At 44.8% G+C, this 18,261-nt stretch overlaps 1 protein-coding gene across 1 annotated transcript; it reads left to right on the forward strand.

Moving 5' to 3' along the window:
• The first annotated feature begins 10,389 nt into the window (after window positions 1-10,389).
• TUBB (tubulin beta class I) lies at window positions 10,390-17,913 on the forward strand. The gene is made up of 4 exons (XM_088481484.1): window positions 10,390-10,546; window positions 13,816-13,924; window positions 14,777-14,887; window positions 15,733-17,913. The coding sequence occupies exons 1-4, from the start codon at window positions 10,490-10,492 to the stop codon at window positions 16,788-16,790; spliced, it is 1,335 nt and encodes a 444-aa protein (XP_088337610.1). The 5' UTR covers window positions 10,390-10,489; the 3' UTR covers window positions 16,791-17,913.
• The last annotated feature ends 348 nt before the right edge of the window (window positions 17,914-18,261 follow it).

The raw sequence follows: 18,261 nt of genomic DNA on the forward strand, positions 1-18,261 counted from the left end.
TCGATGGAAATTCACAAATGTATGCCTTTCATTCAGAGCTTGGCAAACCATGAGGGTCAGCGGGTGGCAAGGAATGCTGGGTCTTGTAGTTCCAATGCTGCTGGAGCACCACAGATTGCCAAGCCTGCTTTTTAGACTGTCACATATGCAGAAAATTCCCTACACAATGAAGTCAATTCATTTAGCCGCGAGGAGAGTTGCTGTTGCTGCAGCGTGGAAACGGCGGCAACAACACCTCATCTCGCCCCTCTCGCGGCCTGATCTCGCCCTGGACTCGCTGACTTTTGTACTCTATGTTATTAGATGTTATTTATTTACGGAACAGATATAGTTTACACTTTGCAGAATATAATGCCACTGCAATAACTGGGGGCAGGGGAGTAATTACCTACAGCACAGCTGCTCTCAGGCCCAGAGGTCCTACACCACATCCCCCAGGAACTTCCTGCACTTCTCTGGTCGTCCAATCATCTTCTGTTTTCCCCACCACCTGCTTCCCTGCTCAGTTTACTTGTGTACCGTAATAGGCCCTATATAGTTTCTCCGTGTAATGGATAAGCCATACTTGCCAACTTTTGAAAGAGAATATAAGGGAGATAGGGAAAACAGCACCCATGCACGCCGTGCTACAGAGGTCGTGTTCTGCTCCGTATGAGAGACGTGTCATAAAACTGACGTGGATCCAACTGTGCATTAAAAATATGCTGCACTCTCCTATTATCTAACATCATAAATGACCCCTCCCTCTAACTCTCGCCCATCCACCAGGTCATACAATTCATAACACATACCCAGTAATGCAGCACACATCCCTGGGCACAGATCCCCTGTAATTCTTTATTTTATTTATTAAAAGCTTCTTATACAGCGCAGCATATTCCGTTGCGCTTTAATTGGGACGGCCATCCATCGCAGAGGTGCAGCAATGTTTTTTTTAATGCCCAGTACATAGCGTTTAGTCCCATCACTTTTTGTACCGTTTAGCCCCATCCCCGACTGGCCTGCCATATTCTCCTGACCCACAGTAGTGCTGTCCGTCATTGGTTTCCTTTCATAAACATATCGATGGCAACGTCGATGGTGAACCATTTGATGACCATCCCTACCCTGTACTTCAGCGTGCCCTCCCTCACCTGTAAAGAAGCACACACATGCACTGTAATGGAGCACACATCCAGGGGCGCCAAGAGGGGGGGCGGGTACTAATTACCGGGGCCCGGTCTTGCTGGAGGGGCGCGGCGGAGCCCCCCCTTCCTCTTACATCACAGCAGCCCAGCACATGCTGCTGTGTGCTGGGCTACACTGGGAGACTGCTCGCAGCTGCTAAGCAGCAAACGCAGCAGTCTCCTATGCCTGTGGGGGGAGCGATCACATTGATCGTGCCCCCCACTGGCTATGTGCCGGGCTGACGGGGCTCACAGCGCCCCATTCACCAGCGAGCAGCGCCGCAAAATCTTATCTTTCCTGGGGGGGTTTTGCCTAAGGGGGTGTGGCCAGGCCTCCAGCGATTTGGCCACGCCCCCTTTTACGCACACGTCTCCAGTAAATCAGCACACTTCATTGGGCATAGATCACTTGTAACACATCCCAAATCCTCATGTAGCCGACACGGTGCTGGAGATAGATCACTATTTCAGGGGTTCCCCTGATATTGTGGGCCTAATTTAGAGGTGCACGCAGTGGCCACCACGGCTGCATCAGTTTACGGTGTCACGGCAGCGATAATATGCAAAAGCTAGTTTTAGCTTTCTCCCTGTGTACTTACTTTTACTTACTTTTATTTTACTTACTTTTGTAAATTGCGAGACAGAATATGTGGCAGGGCCGTAGCTAGGGTAGTGCGGCCGGTGCCATCGCACAGGGCACCACAGGTCAGGGGGTGCTGTTTGGGCCTGTCAATTTTCTGTTTATTAACATTCTTGCTTGTAGCTTCCTCTTATTTCATCCCCAGCATCTCCTGGCCTCCCCTATCTCTTCCCTGGCCCTTCCCCATGAAGCCATGGCCCTTTTTTGGGTGCATTATGTCCCTTTGAAAAATGAGGGGGCGCCAATGCTCTTTCTGGCACCAAAAAGTCTAGTTACGGCTCTGATATGTGGTATACTTACTTTCATGTCCTTGCAAAAAGCAATACATTGGACGTACTACCAGAAAATTTAAAGTGAGATATCTTGAGCATTGTCGGAATATAAAGAAGAAATATTTAAACCATAGTCTGTCACATCATTTTGCAGAAACACATAATTCTGCTCCAGAACTCCTGACTGCTACTATAATAGAGCAGATTGGATATACAGAAAGAGGAGGTGATAGATTTCGAAAACTATGTGCAAGAGAAGCGTATTGGATTTACATAATGCATACACTTTTTCCTGAAGGACATAATGAAAACATTGAATTAGATTTTTAATACTCAGTTCTATCTCTCTGTTTATTCAACATTACACTCTCCTTTTCCTTCACACATATTTCTTTATATTATTTATATTTATATATATATATATTGGTTTTTAGATCAACCATATATTATGTATCCATAAATAATTGTGTAAGTTTCCTTGATTACTAGAATGGGACAATAGACCCAACAATTTATATCTATATTTCTACTATGATATATTAATTATTTTGTATCTTTAGACATATCAAATTGTCTTTGTTTACATGTTCACAGGCACCTTACTCATTCAGGAATCATTTGGTTCTAGAATGCGCGACTTATTGATTTGTATTTTTTATACAATGATACTTTTATACTTTGATACTTTAATTGTATTTTTCTTACTATTATCTGTATGTTCAATAATATGTTCACATTTATATCTGTCATTTTTGAGAATTTCTCTATTTATTTTCATGTTTGTATAATGCTTGCATTTGTATTATTGTTTTAGTGAGACCATGGTATGATCACAATTGCCTTTCTTAAATGATTATTGCTAAGAGGTGTGTGATTGTGGAGCCAATATATACTCTGCCAGGAAGTGCAAACTATCTGAGCCCACCTTCTGAGGAAATCGGGAGTGCTGTCCCGGAGAAACGCGTTAAGGCTTTTTTGGGCTGTACACTGCCGCTTATACACCAGCCTATTTGATGTCCATTCCTGACTTGGAGAGCCCCAGCCGAGAGGAGATTTTTTTGACACCACGCCGGTACTAAGCTTAAACAACAGCAGCTGCATTTATATAAGCTCCATCGACGGCTGGACGAGCCTTCCGCTCACAGGTTGAGCACCCACAGTGTTGATTTCTCCATTCATCTTCCAAGCTGGGCCCCCGCATGCACTGTCAGCGGCCGTGGTCAGCGTGCACGGACCGAGCGCTTACAGCGCATGTCCTCACGTTACAGACCGATTCCTGTGCAGTTACCGGGGCACATGCACACGGACTGTGTGTACCTACTGAAGGTTTGGACACATTTTCAGGCAAAGGTGAGCCGCTTATCCATCTCATTTTACGGCTCATACTCCATCAGCCTTTTTGGAGATTTATTCCAATAGCCTGCCGCTTGGTGTATATATATACTCATCAGTTCTATATATCAGTGGATATTAATATTGGACCATTTGAGTGACATTGACTATTATTCATTCATCATATAGAGAGATACCTATCTCCAACCTACCTCCATTTTTTAGGAATTGCACTGTACTCTTTTATTGCTACACATTTATTGTTATTATTGATTGTAATATTGTTATTAAATTGTTTGTATTTTTGTTCTACAAGCGCTACATTTGTTTCTTTATTCTCCTATGTTGATTTTGGTGGGTTGCAGGTCCCACATATTGTAGCAGTTATTTGTAGATCAAATTGTTCTTAGGTTGAGCATATTTGCGCACCACTCTTTTCTTCCCTGTGTACTACCCTGCGCCGGAATGTGCAAGCCCTAAGGTGTCCACTTTCAATGCACATGTATGCTGCAACACCGCCGGTGGTTCTGAACAATCCACCATCGGCGCACCATCCTGTGCACCACCGACACATGCACCAGCCCTATGGCAGGTGTGCTATCTCTGTCTGAACATGGCCTCTGGGTCTGCAGTTCTGTGTCTGAGAACACAGACAAGCCCACAACAATCCCATGACAGGTCCACACAAAGGATTTTATTTTGTTCTGTTCAGACCACCTCTCAGTCACCAGCCAGGTACACTCATGGTTTTCCCTCGCCAGTGTTGATACCAGTGGTCCCGTATGTAACAGCGCGTTTGTGCGTACACACAGGGTAAGCATGCAATCATAGGAGTTTCCAGATTATTTTGCGCATGTGCAGTAGCAAATAATTGCTTAACTGCTTGAACATCGGCGTTGCATGCAGTTAGAGTGCACCTCCGAACCTCAGGGAGTATCGGCAAGTATGGATTAAAGCTAGCCATAGACTGCACAATAGTGCAGCCGACATGGACAAGGGGAAGAGCGGTGGCCAATAATCGGAGGGTCTCCATACACTTCAAGATGTATGGAGACAAAACTCCATCGGCTGCCTGGAGTCAGCTGACCGAACAGGTTTGATAATCAAACCAAACTATCCTGACCTTTTTTTTCAGCAGTTTTCAGGCTGTGAACAATGGCCCTGATTCAGAGCCGGTCGCTCTGACAGAGCGCTCACTCTGAATCAGGGCCCGGTCATTTTTTTTTTTAAGAACGGCCTCCTGGCCGCTCGCATAGCTGTGGGTGACCACCCACAGCTATAGTGAGCGGCCATGATGATGGTCGCGATGGTCAAGACCATCACGACCATCGGGCTTGCGACGAGACCCTTGTGGTAGGGTCTCATTGCCGCAAGCCCCAGAGAGATTTCGGCTCTAACAGAGCCGGAATGTCTCCACTGACATCACTCGTGATGTCAGTGGGGCCGCCCCCAAACGGTAGGCGTTCTCGTGGGAACGCCTCCATTTGGGCAGCCACCCCCCGGCTCGCCCACCAAAGGGGGCGTGCTGTCACTCAACATCGACAGCACGCCCCCTTTGGTGCGAGAACCGGAACGACGGATTGCCCGTCGCTATCCGGGTCTCACGCATGCGCACGACGGAGCCAGCTCCATCGTGCGTATGCGCTCTGGGCCACCATCAACCCGGTTGCGATCGCTCGGCGCTTGCGACCGGGTCTGAAATTTAGGGATGTGCAGACTCGGTTCTACTCGGTTCCGTTCGGTTCTTTTTACCGGATCTTATTGGGTTTCAGCTGTCACGAGTTTTGGATAGCCAATAAGATTCGGTAAAAAGAACCGAACGGAACCGAGTAGAACCGAGCCTGCACATCCGGCCCAATAATCGATAAGGTCCATACGCTGAATTGCAATCATTCAGGACAGTTGTTTCATTGGCTTATCTGAATGATACCATTCAGTGTATGGCCAGTGCTTACTTGTCTACTCTCCTGGAAAGACCAATAGGCTCCCAGAAAATGGAATGGCGCTCCTGGTTGCCTGTATAAGTGGACAAGTTTGCTGCAGCTGCCCAGTTACAGAGTGAAGTGGACAGCCGATGACATGAACCACGCTGAAACGCGTCATCGTCTCACCTCTCACACTTTACATCATCTGTAATGGCGGCATTGTGTATCGGGGGGGCACAATGACAAAAATGTGTTATCAAAGCCCACTGGCCCACCCACTTTGCCATGACTCGCCCCCTTTGCTGAGCCAACCTGGCTGCCCCCTCCTAAACTAGGGGCAGCCAGTAAGTGGGCAAGTATGGGCCAGCTTTAGCCCTTTCTTGCCTTATATATTAATAGATTCAATGCTGTGTTATAGGTGAAGAATAATTCACAAATGTGAGCTCACTGCAATAGATCAGACCTAAAATTCCATGTATGCACCTTATTTTCTAATTAGTAGTGCTACTGGGGGAATTTATATGATAGAAGATAATTCACAATAATGCCAACCAAGGATAGGACGTTCCATAAAACCTAGAAGAATTTGATGTGAACTGGGTGTCTCTATTCTCAAGGCAAATATGACTGTGAGTGATGAATTGGGCGAGGTTAGTACAGTTTTTATTATCCTTCATTTTTATAGTCCCATCATATTATGCAGCACTCTACAATTACTTAGTGTGTTCACCTCAATCGTGCCCCAAAGGAGATTACAATCTTATTTCCCTACCACAGGCACACAAATGTAAACACGTACTAGGAATCCCAAATGTTGGAAGCCCGAATGTCCGGATGGTGATAAGTATGCATGCTTATCCGAGGATGGAGGGGGTTAGGATTAGGCACTCCCAGGGGGATTTAGGCACCCCCCAGGGAGGGTTTTTTAGGGTTAGGCACCCCCTACAGGGAGGGGTTTTTAGGGTTAGGCACCCCCTGGGGGAGGTTAGAGTTAGGCAGCCCCCCGGGAGAGTTAGGTTTAGGGAGCAGGAAGGTGGGGTTAGGGTTAGGCACCATAGGGGGAGGATAGAGTTAGGCACCCCCCCCAGGGAGGTTAGGGTTAGGCACCACTAGGGGAGGGTTAGGTTTAGGCTACTTACCACCCCTGGTCGGAATCTGCACCATTCGGCCTTTAACTGACGGTATTTGAACCGCTGGCAATTCAGCCGCCGGCATCTCATACCGATTTCCTATTGATAATGTCTAGTATCTTTCACTGGAGAAAGGAACAGAAACATTGAATTTGATGGCATAAAAGTATCTACAGGTCCATCTAATCTCCCCATTTTTTAGAGGTGGGTGTTGAGGGGAGGCAATATCAGTAACATATTATAGTAAGCATTGTTGGCCCTGAGCATAGGCCATATAGGCAAATACCTAGGGCGCTATCACTCCAAGAAGAGCACAGAAAGATTGGCAGCACCCCGCTCCCCGTCCCTAGGTTGTTTAAGGGGCACCAGCTATATTCTTGCCTAAAGCTGGCCACACATCTAAAGATTATCTGTCCAACCAGCCAACTTGTTGATTGGTTGGAATGAAAACCTGGTAAGGTATGAAAGCAAATGACAATCAGCAATTTGCTCCCAAACGCTGGAAAATGGACCAAAACTGTTGTTTGAACAAATAGTTTAGATCAAACATTTAACAAACTTGTCTGAACGACCATTTTCATCTGTTTTCTGGCATTTAGGAGCAAATTGCTGATCATCATTTACTCCCATACATTACCAGATTTTCATTCCAACCAATCAACAAGTTGGCTGGTTGGATGTAAGTTGGTCTAGTGTGTGGCCAGCTTAAGGCACTGAATTGGCCAGGGATGGCTCTGAAAATGGGTGTACTGAATTACAGACCAGAGTTTGGAGCTACTCTAAGGGGCATATATAAATAGGCGCCGGGTTTGCAGCACGAGTTTCACGCCCGGAGCTATTCAATTGTTTAGCATTTTCCTATGCGGTAACCTATAGATTCCACGTGAAATGCAGGAATATATGGGTTTCCCTTTGCATTAAATCCCAAGGGTGCGAGGAAAAGTGTACCCCTTGGTAATTATCGTGTGGGGTTTCGGCTGTTGATTAAATCAGCCAGCGATATGCCCCTAAATGAAGGAATCAGAGTGTCTAACCAAATGGATGATAAATGTGCTCCACATTGTATAATATAGCATCCACTTTTACTCCACGTTACTTCTACTTTCATTGCTAGATACCATTTGGCCACAAATTTACCTTTACTTTGTGTATGTGTGTTACCATGTCAGCATAGGATAGCAAAGGCTGAAGCAACAGCCTGAGGGCCTATGATATGATAGGGCCACATGTATATTTTCAGACCCCAACGATATAAATATTGTTCACAAATAATATCTGGTGTAACTGCCGAACTGTGTAATTGGTCCAAGCAGGGCCGAAACTAGGATATCTGTCACCCGGTGCAAGGCAGCAATTTTGCGCCCCCCTCCCTTCCCGTACCTGGATTTTGTCCTTGCTCCTCCATAAGACAGTACACTAGTCAAACGTCCCTGGTATAGCGACTTACATTATTGCACACACCAAAATGCCCATTACACATTATGCCACACACTGTAATGCCTATTACCAAAGTGCCACTTACATATTTGCCCGACACCATTTTATGCCCCACAGTAAGACTTCTAATTACTTTAAAATTACCTGCTCGTTTTCAGGGGTTTTATGCTCGTTGCCAAGAGGTTTCATGCTCGTTGCCAGTGGGTTTCAAGCTCGTTGCCAGGGGGTTTCACGCTCGTTGCCAGGGAGTTTCATGCTCGTTGCTATGGGGTTTATTGCTATGGGGTTTATGCTCATTGCCAGGAGTTACATGCTTGTTGCCATGGGGTTTATGCTTGTTGCCAGGGGTTACATGCTCGTTGCCAGGGGGTTTATGCTCGTTCCCAGGGGGTTTATGTTCGTTGCCAGGGGTTACATGCTCGTTGCCATGGGGTTTATGCTCGTTGCCAGGGCTTACATGCTCGTTACTATGGGGTTTATGCTCGTTGCCATGGGGTTTATGCTCGTGGCCAGGGGTTACATGCTCGTTGCCAGGGGTTACCTGCTTGTTGCCATGGGGTTTATGCTCGTTGCCATGGGGTTTATGCTCGTGGCCAGGGGTTTTCATGGGAGAAGATGCAGCTTTCAGCATCTCCTCCTGGCACTTGCGCTGGCCTAATAGACACTAGAGGTCCAGTAGGACCTCTAGTGTCTGTCTCCTCCTCGGCGGCAGCCATTTTTGGATGGCCGTTTTCAGCAGAGTCCATGCAGACAGCTAGTCCGCATGGAATCTGCTGAAAATGGCCATCCAAAAATGGCCGCCGCCAAGGAGGAGACAGACACTAGAGGACCAGTAAGGACCTCTAGCATCTGTCTCCTTCTCGGCGGCGGCCATTTTTGGATGGCCGTTTTCTTAATCTGCAGCCCCCAAGCCACCGTAAGTCTGCCTTTTTTCACCCCCTGCATTCCGGCACCCGGTGCACGTGCACCTCTAGCCCCCCCCTAGTTGCGGCCCTGGTCCAATCACAAAACTGCGACAATCAGATTACTAGTGATTGAATGGGTGAGTCCTGTTTCAGCAGCCCCTCCCAGCAGACAGACTGATTCATGTGCAATAGGAAAATGTTTACATTTCTGAGATTAATATTAATGCCGGGTACCACTTTAGAATGATGGACAATCGTGCAGATAGTCGGGTGATTTCCCTTCGCCCCGGACCATTACTACACGATTTAATAAACGACTGAGCGATACTTTGTTCCGTCCTTCACTAAAATGCACAGCCGCATATGATATTGTTTGATTGACCATACAGTGTGGTCAATAAAACAATCTTGTATGTCATCCATGGGACCGCACAATTGTACATACACATTGGACCAGTGGTCTACCGGTAGCTCGCGGACTTAATTTTGGTAGCTCGCCTTACGATGGCTGACCTCATCGCAAGCACTTTGGCCTGACTGGGAGCCCGTGCCGCTGTGTGCTCTTCCTTAGCTGGGGTGCTTGGCCTGACTGGGAGCCCGTGCCGCTGTGTGCTCTTCCTTAGCTGGGGTGCTTGGCCTGACTGGGAGCCTGTGCAGACGTGCTGCTGTGAGCTCTCCCTTAGCAGCACTCCTGAGCCCCACTTTAGACGATCCCTCCACTCACCATCTGGACCGGAACCTGCTCTGCTGATGATATACCTTCCACCTGCTGATCTGATCGTCAGGTTTGATGTGCTGTGCGTGAAACAAGACGTCGCATGCGACCGCGTTAGCGCGGCTATTGTGCATACACACTGCACGATTTGTTGTTCCGATTTGACCAAATCGGAACCACATCGCTCCAGTGTGTACCCAGCTTAAGAGTGAGATTGTTCTGATGATGTCGGTCACCACCGTTACCTTCTCTTTATACTACAAAGCCCTCAAAAAAAGACAGGGATGGGTTATTTCAAGTATGTTTTTTTTTTTTCACATAATTGTATGTAAGATCTGTGATCTAAGCATTCTATAATAATTACTCTGACTGACTACAGACTGTTATCTGTATCATGGCTCACAGAAAGTATAGTGCCACTAACCCACCTTGACTAATGCCTTGATCTATGAAAGCTGCAACCACACCCACTCCTAACATGTTCGTGTATGTGGGTGCATATATATATGTGTGTGTATATATATATGTGTGTGTATATATATATATATGTGTGTATATATATATATGTATGTATATGTATGTGTAATATATATATATATATATATATATATATATATACACATAAAATCTATCTCATGTAATTGCTATCTAGCTTCCATGTAAATATATTTACATTATTGAGATACGTATTCCTGTATCTTCGTGTAACGTCTATTTATTGCAATAAAGCAGAATGTTTTATTGTACAATGTATCGAAGTAGCTGGATAGCGGTTGCCGCAGCAGTAAGTGACACCAGCATCCCCCCTAAAGCCCCTCTCAAAAGACCTGCCCCCTGTCTCAGCCCTGGTCCCGCCCCCTCCCTTTAGTACCCGGCCGCCTGCCCTGCTCTCCTCGCCATTGTCTCGGACGCTAGAACGTCGCCACTTCCAGCGTTCTATCCCCGGACCACCTACTAAGCTACAACCATGAGGGAGATCGTCCACATCCAAGCCGGTCAATGTGGCAACCAGATCGGAGCTAAGGTGAGATTCTGTGGGCACATTCACACCCTGGGTTACCCTCACTCCTATATGTGGGAATGGGCTCCCTATCTAACCATGGTCTTAAAAAATAATTCAATATATCTATATACATGTGTGTGGATTACTGTGCAATATTTAATACAATGGATTCAGAAAAAAAATAATAATATAATATTAATAAAAATTAGAATATAATCCTAATAGGTACCCTATTATTATTTTCTTTTAAAGATGCTGCGTAATGGGATAGAGATATATATAAATATTTATGCATTCTGTTGGTGCTTTATAAAATATAATAATAATAACAAAATACATTGGCTTATAATGCTGTCAATATTTTATTATAATAAAAATATATATATTATATATATGTATTTTAGTGAATTTATTTTTTTGAGATGTAAAATGTAAAAAATATTTACAGTGCATTACATACTTCTACTGGAAATTAAAAGTAAAATCAGATTTTTTTGGTGTAGAAATATGAGTCTATTTGTAGAGGATTGCCTTGGGAAAAGACATCCAGTGAAATGGCGGTAATATGGTCCTCCCTCCCTGTAATGGCATTAGGAGGTCTGTAGGCTGACATTCTTGCAATCGGGGCTTGAATTTGCAGAACTGCAGCCAGAGTATATTTTCAGCCTTCTAATAGATTCCAATAACAATGAAATATGTTTTATATATAGATTTCTGTGTGTGAGTATAAGATTGTCAAAGTCTTGCTTTAAAAAAAAAAATGGTTCTTTACATTCCCTCTGAAAATGATAGATTATGTAACATTACACTTTCACTTATAACATATACAGTTTAAGCTGTATCAATTTCCTGGATCATCATCTAAAATCTGCCATTCACTTTTTCTTTTTTTGTTTGAGGAATTTTAATTGCTGCATTTTTGAATGTTTTAATATGTAGTGAGAATGATTTGTTTGCCATTGAATCTGACTTATTTGTATTAGGACGAATAAATGCAGCTTGTGACTATTGCTGAATAAGTGATTAATGCATGCAGAACAGGGAGTGGGTTCTAGGGAAAATCTAGGCTCTTCAAACAATCTCTTCCCCCCAATAAAAATATATAAATCAAAATAGAATGCTCTTATACACCCCTTCTGTTGTATTTACACCACATATACTATTCTATATTGTGGCTTTATTTTTATTTTATTTTACTATATAAACGTTTGGTGTAGTATAGATTATATTTCGAACTGTACAATTTAAATAGAAAATAGAAATATTGCAGGTTTACTAGGTATAATGCTATAGATTTACTGCTTTAAATTAAAGCATTCAGCGATCCAATTTCCAACAGTGCTAGAATCTGTCCCAAGAATTAAGATGGATGGTTGATCTATCAGGGTCCTTTCTAACAGAAGATCAGTGTTATATAGTCACCAGCTTCCTCCCCCCTCCCCATCCTCCCTCTCTGTTAGTCTTCCAGTCTTTGTTCTCCATCAGCCTGAGAAATGGGAAGGGAGTTTCCTATAACAACGGGATTTCAGATATAGTTACATCCCTAAAACCCCACGGGGTGATGTGTGTTCTGTTCCCAAAACTGGCTTCACCCATTCTCCTGTTTATTTTACCCGAATTTCCCTGGAAAATACTGGCTGTGACGTAGATCTGCACTGCAGTGGAGCCTGGGCAGTAATGCTATTACAGTAGGGATTAGGAGGGTGTGTATCTCACAATCCATCTGCAGGGCTCTATGTGAGCAATGTACATCACACAACCGGATTGATATAAAATAGTAATGCAATTATTTTATTTCTTGCATTGTTTGTGAGATTCTGCAACCATCCCCTGCAAAATGTAAACGTTCCTGTTGTGTCTTATAAAAATTAATGGAATAGGTGAAAATGTTTTTCTTTTATTATTTCAGCAGTCACAATTATAAATCAGATATAAAGATGAACAGTCTGTGATAAATCTGCATGCTCCTTCGTAGTATGTGCATGATACAGTAAGGCTATATATAGGATCAGGGGGACCTCCCTATTATAACGGGTTGGCAATATGGCTGATGGCTCAGATAGCGGATGTTAGTTATGCATTGTGAGCCTGTCTGCCGATGACAGCCTGGTACAGCTGCAGTGCCACACCCTGGGGTGTCAGGCTCCTCCTCTCCTCCTGGTATGCCTCTGTGTGTACGCTGTGTCAATGATATCATTTGGGAGATATGTATATTACTCTATATATTTTGATATTTTAAATGGCAAAATATATAATGTACGGAACATTATATGACTATAAATGGAGCACTCTTCAGATAAACACATGCACAGGACAGCGTGATCGTACCTTCAGAACAAAATAGATAATGCAGTGGCTCCTGGCATTATTATTGCAGTATAGAAGATCCCACTGTGGGTCAGGAAGGAAATTGGACGCTTTGTGACTATTTTTTTATTTATTTATCTTAATTTGGATCAGCCTGGGCTCACAACGATGAAAGGTTAATCATAATGGTAATATGTCTTATTTTGTCAAACAATGATGCAACTATTTAATAATAATAATCCAGACAAGTGATGTCACCACCCTTTTTCTGTGCCAGTGACATAAATTTGGGCTAAGTAGCCCTGACGTCACGCCCCCCTCTCGCCCACGCTGCATTTGTAAGGCTGTATTGTTCTCCAGTTTCCTCTGTCGATGTGGACAGGGGGGGAGGGGGGAAGTCAAATGAAGAGGCCAGGAGAGAGAGAGAGAGAGAGGGGTGGGGGAGGTCTGCGGTTCCTACAGAGAACGGAAAGTATTGTAAATCCTTGGAGCGAGGACACATATGAGTTGGAAAAATGTATAATAAAAAAAATTAAAAAAAAATTGCATGAAAACCAAACGCGCATTCAGGACTGGTGGCATGCATTACAATCGCAGGAGAAATATGGTGTGTTGTTTTTAGGACGCAGTGGTGGGAAAAGCAACATTGATTTTTATTTGTCTACATTTTAAAAGCACTTTTCATATGTTTGCATACATAGATGTGAATGAGCCTCATATGTACAGAACCCGGTGAAAATCAATCCACGTTAGACAGCAGTTACTGTATATTGATGCATTCCGTCAAGGTTCTATCTTGGTGTGTATTTAAGACATTGACATAAAAAAACAAAACAAAAAAAAAAAACCTGCTGCACGAACCTATAATGTATGTAGGTTATAAGAGTGCAGGCAGAATGGGGATGTGGTTTTTTACTTCCTGTTTTTAGCAGTCACAATATACTTGGTACTTACCATAGGGTTTATTTCTTCTTTGCTTACAGTTTTGGGAGGTGATCAGCGACGAGCATGGAATTGATCCAACAGGGACATACCATGGGGACAGCGACCTACAGCTGGACAGGATAAGTGTCTACTACAACGAGGCAACAGGTAATTGGAGATTCCTCTTTAGGTGGGTACACACCTGACAGATATATCTGCAGATGATGGTCGTTGATACACACTGAACTGCCATCGTCTGCTTGTGCCCTTGGGACCAGGCGGCCGGTGGACGGGTCGAGGGTGTGTCCCACCCCCCTCCTCGCGGCTGCCGCCGTGTGTGTACGGGCGGTCTGCAGACATATCTGTCCATCGGCTGTGCAGCATAGCCAATGCGATATGTTGGTGAACGCCGACATTCACCGATATATCGCGGCTACACACTGGCCGAGGGGCAGCAGATATATCGGCCGACCAATTGCTCGGCCAATGTATCTGTCAGTGTGTACCCAGCATTTGTCACCTAAACATAGTTTGGGTGAAAAGGCTTGGTCCTGAATCCTCACTCCCATACTTGCCTATAAACATATCTGGCTTGCAGCAGTCTCTTTAATTGTCAGAGATGTCACATACATTTTTTGACTCACACGCTGAAGCACTGGCATTGCTCCTGTGCAGATTTGGAGAGAAAAAACTGTCATTCTTTGCTTTATCCTTTTCAGCTTTTTTTTTTTCCCTTATGTCATCATTGACTGAGATCTATGAAAGTTTATTTGCCTTGTGCGGTGGACTTTACTTTTTAACTAACCTGAAGCGGAATGTCATTGTAAAATTAAATAAGAACCCTCCATTGATCAAGTATGAGAATTTTTTATTTTTATTTTTTGGTGGTGGGGGAATGGTCACCAATGTAACACGACAGAAGATTTCTCTTGATTACACCAGCAGTTATGATCCTTGAAATAAATGAAATAAACAAAGCACCCTTCATATTATCAACCCTGCTCTTGTTTTTGTCCCTAGGTGGCAAATATGTCCCGCGCGCCATCCTCGTCGATCTGGAACCAGGAACAATGGACTCTGTCCGATCCGGCCCCTTCGGACAGATATTCAGGCCCGACAACTTTGTTTTTGGTAAGTTGTTCTTTCTAAACTTTGGATTCCGATGTAATGTTGCAATATTTCACAGTCTGTGCTGAGTAGACAAACCTTACAGAGGAGTGAGTTGATAATAGATGGAAGGTTACGTGTAACATATACAATGTGTCAACTACTTTTACTATCCATTTACATTCATTAGATTGCAAATTATTGGTTACCGAAAACTGTGTGACTGCACCATGGTTTTTAGTGTTTAACTTTTGGTACATTGGCCCTGATTCAGAGCCGGATGCTCTGACCAGAGCGCTCGCTCTGAATCAGGGCCCTCCTCCATTAATATGGAGCGTCCTCCTGGACGCTCGTATAGCTGTGGGTCATCACCCACAGCATATACGAGCGTGCAAAAAGATGGTCGCGATGGTCTTGACCATCGCGACCATCGGACTTGCGAGGGAAACCCTGCGGTCGGGTTTCCCAGCCGCAAGGCCAGGAGTGATTTTGGCTCTATCAGAGCCAAAATCACTCCCACTGACATCACTAGTGATGTCAGTGGGGCCGGCTTCAGACGGAGGCGTTCCCATGGGAACGCCTCCGTCTGGCAGGCACGCCCCCGGCACGCCCACCAAAGGGGGCGTGCTGTCAATCAACATCGACAGCACGCCCCCTTTGGTGCGAGACCCGGAGCGATGGAAAGTCCTTCGCTTGCCGGGTCTCGCGCATGCGCACGACGGAGCTCCCTCCGTCGTGCGCATGCGAAGTGGGGACCATCGACCTACTTGCGAGCGTACTGCTGCTCGCGAGTGGGTCTGAATGACCCCCATTGTCTATAAAGATTATCCTAACTTTTGATTACTTGTTTATGTCTATTATTTCTACAGGACAAAGCGGTGCTGGCAACAACTGGGCTAAGGGCCACTACACAGAGGGAGCTGAGCTGGTAGACTCTGTGTTAGATGTAGTGAGGAAGGAAGCAGAGAGCTGTGACTGCCTTCAGGGCTTCCAGCTCACACACTCATTGGGCGGCGGAACCGGCTCTGGTATGGGCACACTACTCATCAGCAAAATCCGTGAGGAGTACCCTGACCGTATCATGAACACCTTCAGTGTTGTGCCTTCACCCAAGGTATCTGACACAGTAGTGGAGCCATACAATGCCACACTCTCTGTGCACCAACTGGTGGAGAACACAGATGAGACCTACTGTATCGACAATGAGGCCCTCTACGACATCTGCTTCCGTACCCTGAAGTTGACAACCCCAACCTATGGAGATCTAAATCACTTGGTCAGCGCAACGATGAGCGGAGTAACCACCTGCTTACGTTTCCCAGGTCAACTCAATGCTGACCTCCGCAAACTGGCAGTCAACATGGTCCCCTTCCCACGTCTCCACTTCTTCATGCCAGGGTTTGCTCCATTGACCAGCCGAGGCAGTCAGCAGTACCGTGCGCTAACTGTGCCCGAGCTCACTCAACAGGTGTTCGATGCGAAGAATATGATGGCTGCTTGTGACCCACGACATGGCCGATACCTGACAGTAGCAGCAGTGTTCCGTGGACGCATGTCCATGAAGGAAGTGGACGAGCAGATGCTCAATGTCCAGAACAAGAACAGCAGCTACTTCGTAGAATGGATCCCAAACAATGTCAAGACGGCTGTGTGTGACATCCCACCACGTGGCCTTAAGATGGCAGTCACCTTCATCGGCAACAGCACTGCCATCCAGGAGCTGTTCAAGCGTATCTCGGAGCAGTTTACTGCCATGTTCCGTCGCAAGGCTTTCCTCCATTGGTACACAGGAGAGGGAATGGACGAAATGGAGTTCACAGAGGCAGAAAGCAACATGAATGACCTTGTCTCCGAATACCAGCAGTACCAAGACGCTACAGCAGAGGAAGAAGAAGATTTCAATGAAGAAGCTGAAGAGGAGGCTTAAATTATCTCCCAAAACGACCATTACGCCTCCTCTTCTTCCTCATCTTTCCTCCTCCTTCATTCCCAGGCTGATAAAAAAAAAAAGAGTCCTTACTGAAGTCTAGCATTTGTTTTTTTTCTTCCATCCTTTCCCATTTTTTCAATGTTTTACTCTTCTGTTCCTCTATCCCTTCTCTATCTTTGTTGCTTCAGTCATGTCGATGGTCAAAGAGGGTAGGCCTTAACGTAAGTGTATTCCACCTCTGTATTAAGGTTTTAAGTTTGATCTTCAGAGTTGGCATACGGTTGGTAGGCCTCAGTAGGTTCCTTCAAGTACAGGTAAAGCTTAATCACCACCTTAAGTTGCATCGAACATGGCCTATGACTTGCACAAAGTCCTCAACCTTTTTGTGGCTGAGTGCTGGTCTCTGCAGCCACACATGGGTTTAGTAAAAGTCTCTTGTTGTGCCCTGGGATGATAGGAGAGCCTCTGGGCTTATCCCAGCTCTTCTAGGCCCCATTTCCGTGGTGGCTACTTTGTCCTTTTAATGGGAGTTTTCCCTCTCCTGCTCGTTTCCTTAAGTTATTACTGTGGATACACCTAAAACGCAGCAGTCACTGCCACTTCCCTAATCCCCAAACCAGGTGGGCATTGTATAAATGTCTCCACTTTGCTGAATTCTATATAGGTCTCAAACATTGGCTTTATTCTGCCACGTTTTATCAACTAGAAACTCGGATCTAAACTTCTTTTAAACGTCTGACAAATGCACTTACGGCCCTTCAAGTTGAACAGTATTGATTATTATGGCAGATTTTAGTTGTATTAACGACATGGCTCTGAAATCTGCAGTCTCCGTCGGCCGCCCTTGAAATGGTCTGCAGTTAATAAGGAAACGCTTGCATTTTAAGAGAGAAAATTATTCACAGTTAGCAAATAGAAGGAATTGCGGGGAAGAAGTTTTCTCAAAGTGAAAAGTGGATGTTCATTATTTTATCTTGTAACGTTTATCTTTGTTCTCTTACGTTTCTTCTCTTTGTCCCCACGCCATAATTATTTTTTATTTTACTGTTGCTTTTTCATATTGAAAAGATGACAAGCCTGTGACGGGAAAAAAAAAATAAAACCTTTTTTTTAACGTTTAGTCTGTGTGAAGAGTTTATTTGTTAGCAAAATGGTATTTTATAGGGCTGGCGTTTTTGTTAGCAAAATGTGCCCAGTTCAGGTTTTTTTTTCCAATTACATTTCAAGTGTTAAACCTTACCCCCCAAACTGTCACAGTTTTTGAGGGACAGTCCCGATTCGTGGGTCTTGAAGGTTGTGGAGCTATCACTCAAGTGTGTGGAATTACAGCAGAAGTGAACATGTTTGGGAGATCGAGGTGGGGCTTATTTTGTCCCGATTTTGCATTTATAGATTTTGGGAGGTATGGTTGGTTGCACAGGGGTGGATCCAGAAGAAAATACTGGAGGTGGGGGTGGAAGCGGTTTTA

Source organism: Taudactylus pleione, unplaced genomic scaffold (assembly GCF_031769625.1).
Source record: "Taudactylus pleione unplaced genomic scaffold, aTauple2 ptg000274l, whole genome shotgun sequence".
NCBI lineage: Eukaryota > Metazoa > Chordata > Amphibia > Anura > Myobatrachidae > Taudactylus > Taudactylus pleione.

Bases quoted from the DNA above. Each gene is read 5' to 3' on its own strand.
- TUBB (XM_088481484.1), top strand. From the start codon at position 10,490: ATGAGGGAGATCGTCCACATCCAAGCCGGTCAATGTGGCAACCAGATC. The intron at 10,547-13,815 runs GTGAGATTCTGT...CTTTGCTTACAG, and splicing joins GCAACCAGATCGGAGCTAAG to TTTTGGGAGGTGATCAGCGA. The intron at 14,888-15,732 runs GTAAGTTGTTCT...TTATTTCTACAG, and splicing joins GCCCGACAACTTTGTTTTTG to GACAAAGCGGTGCTGGCAAC.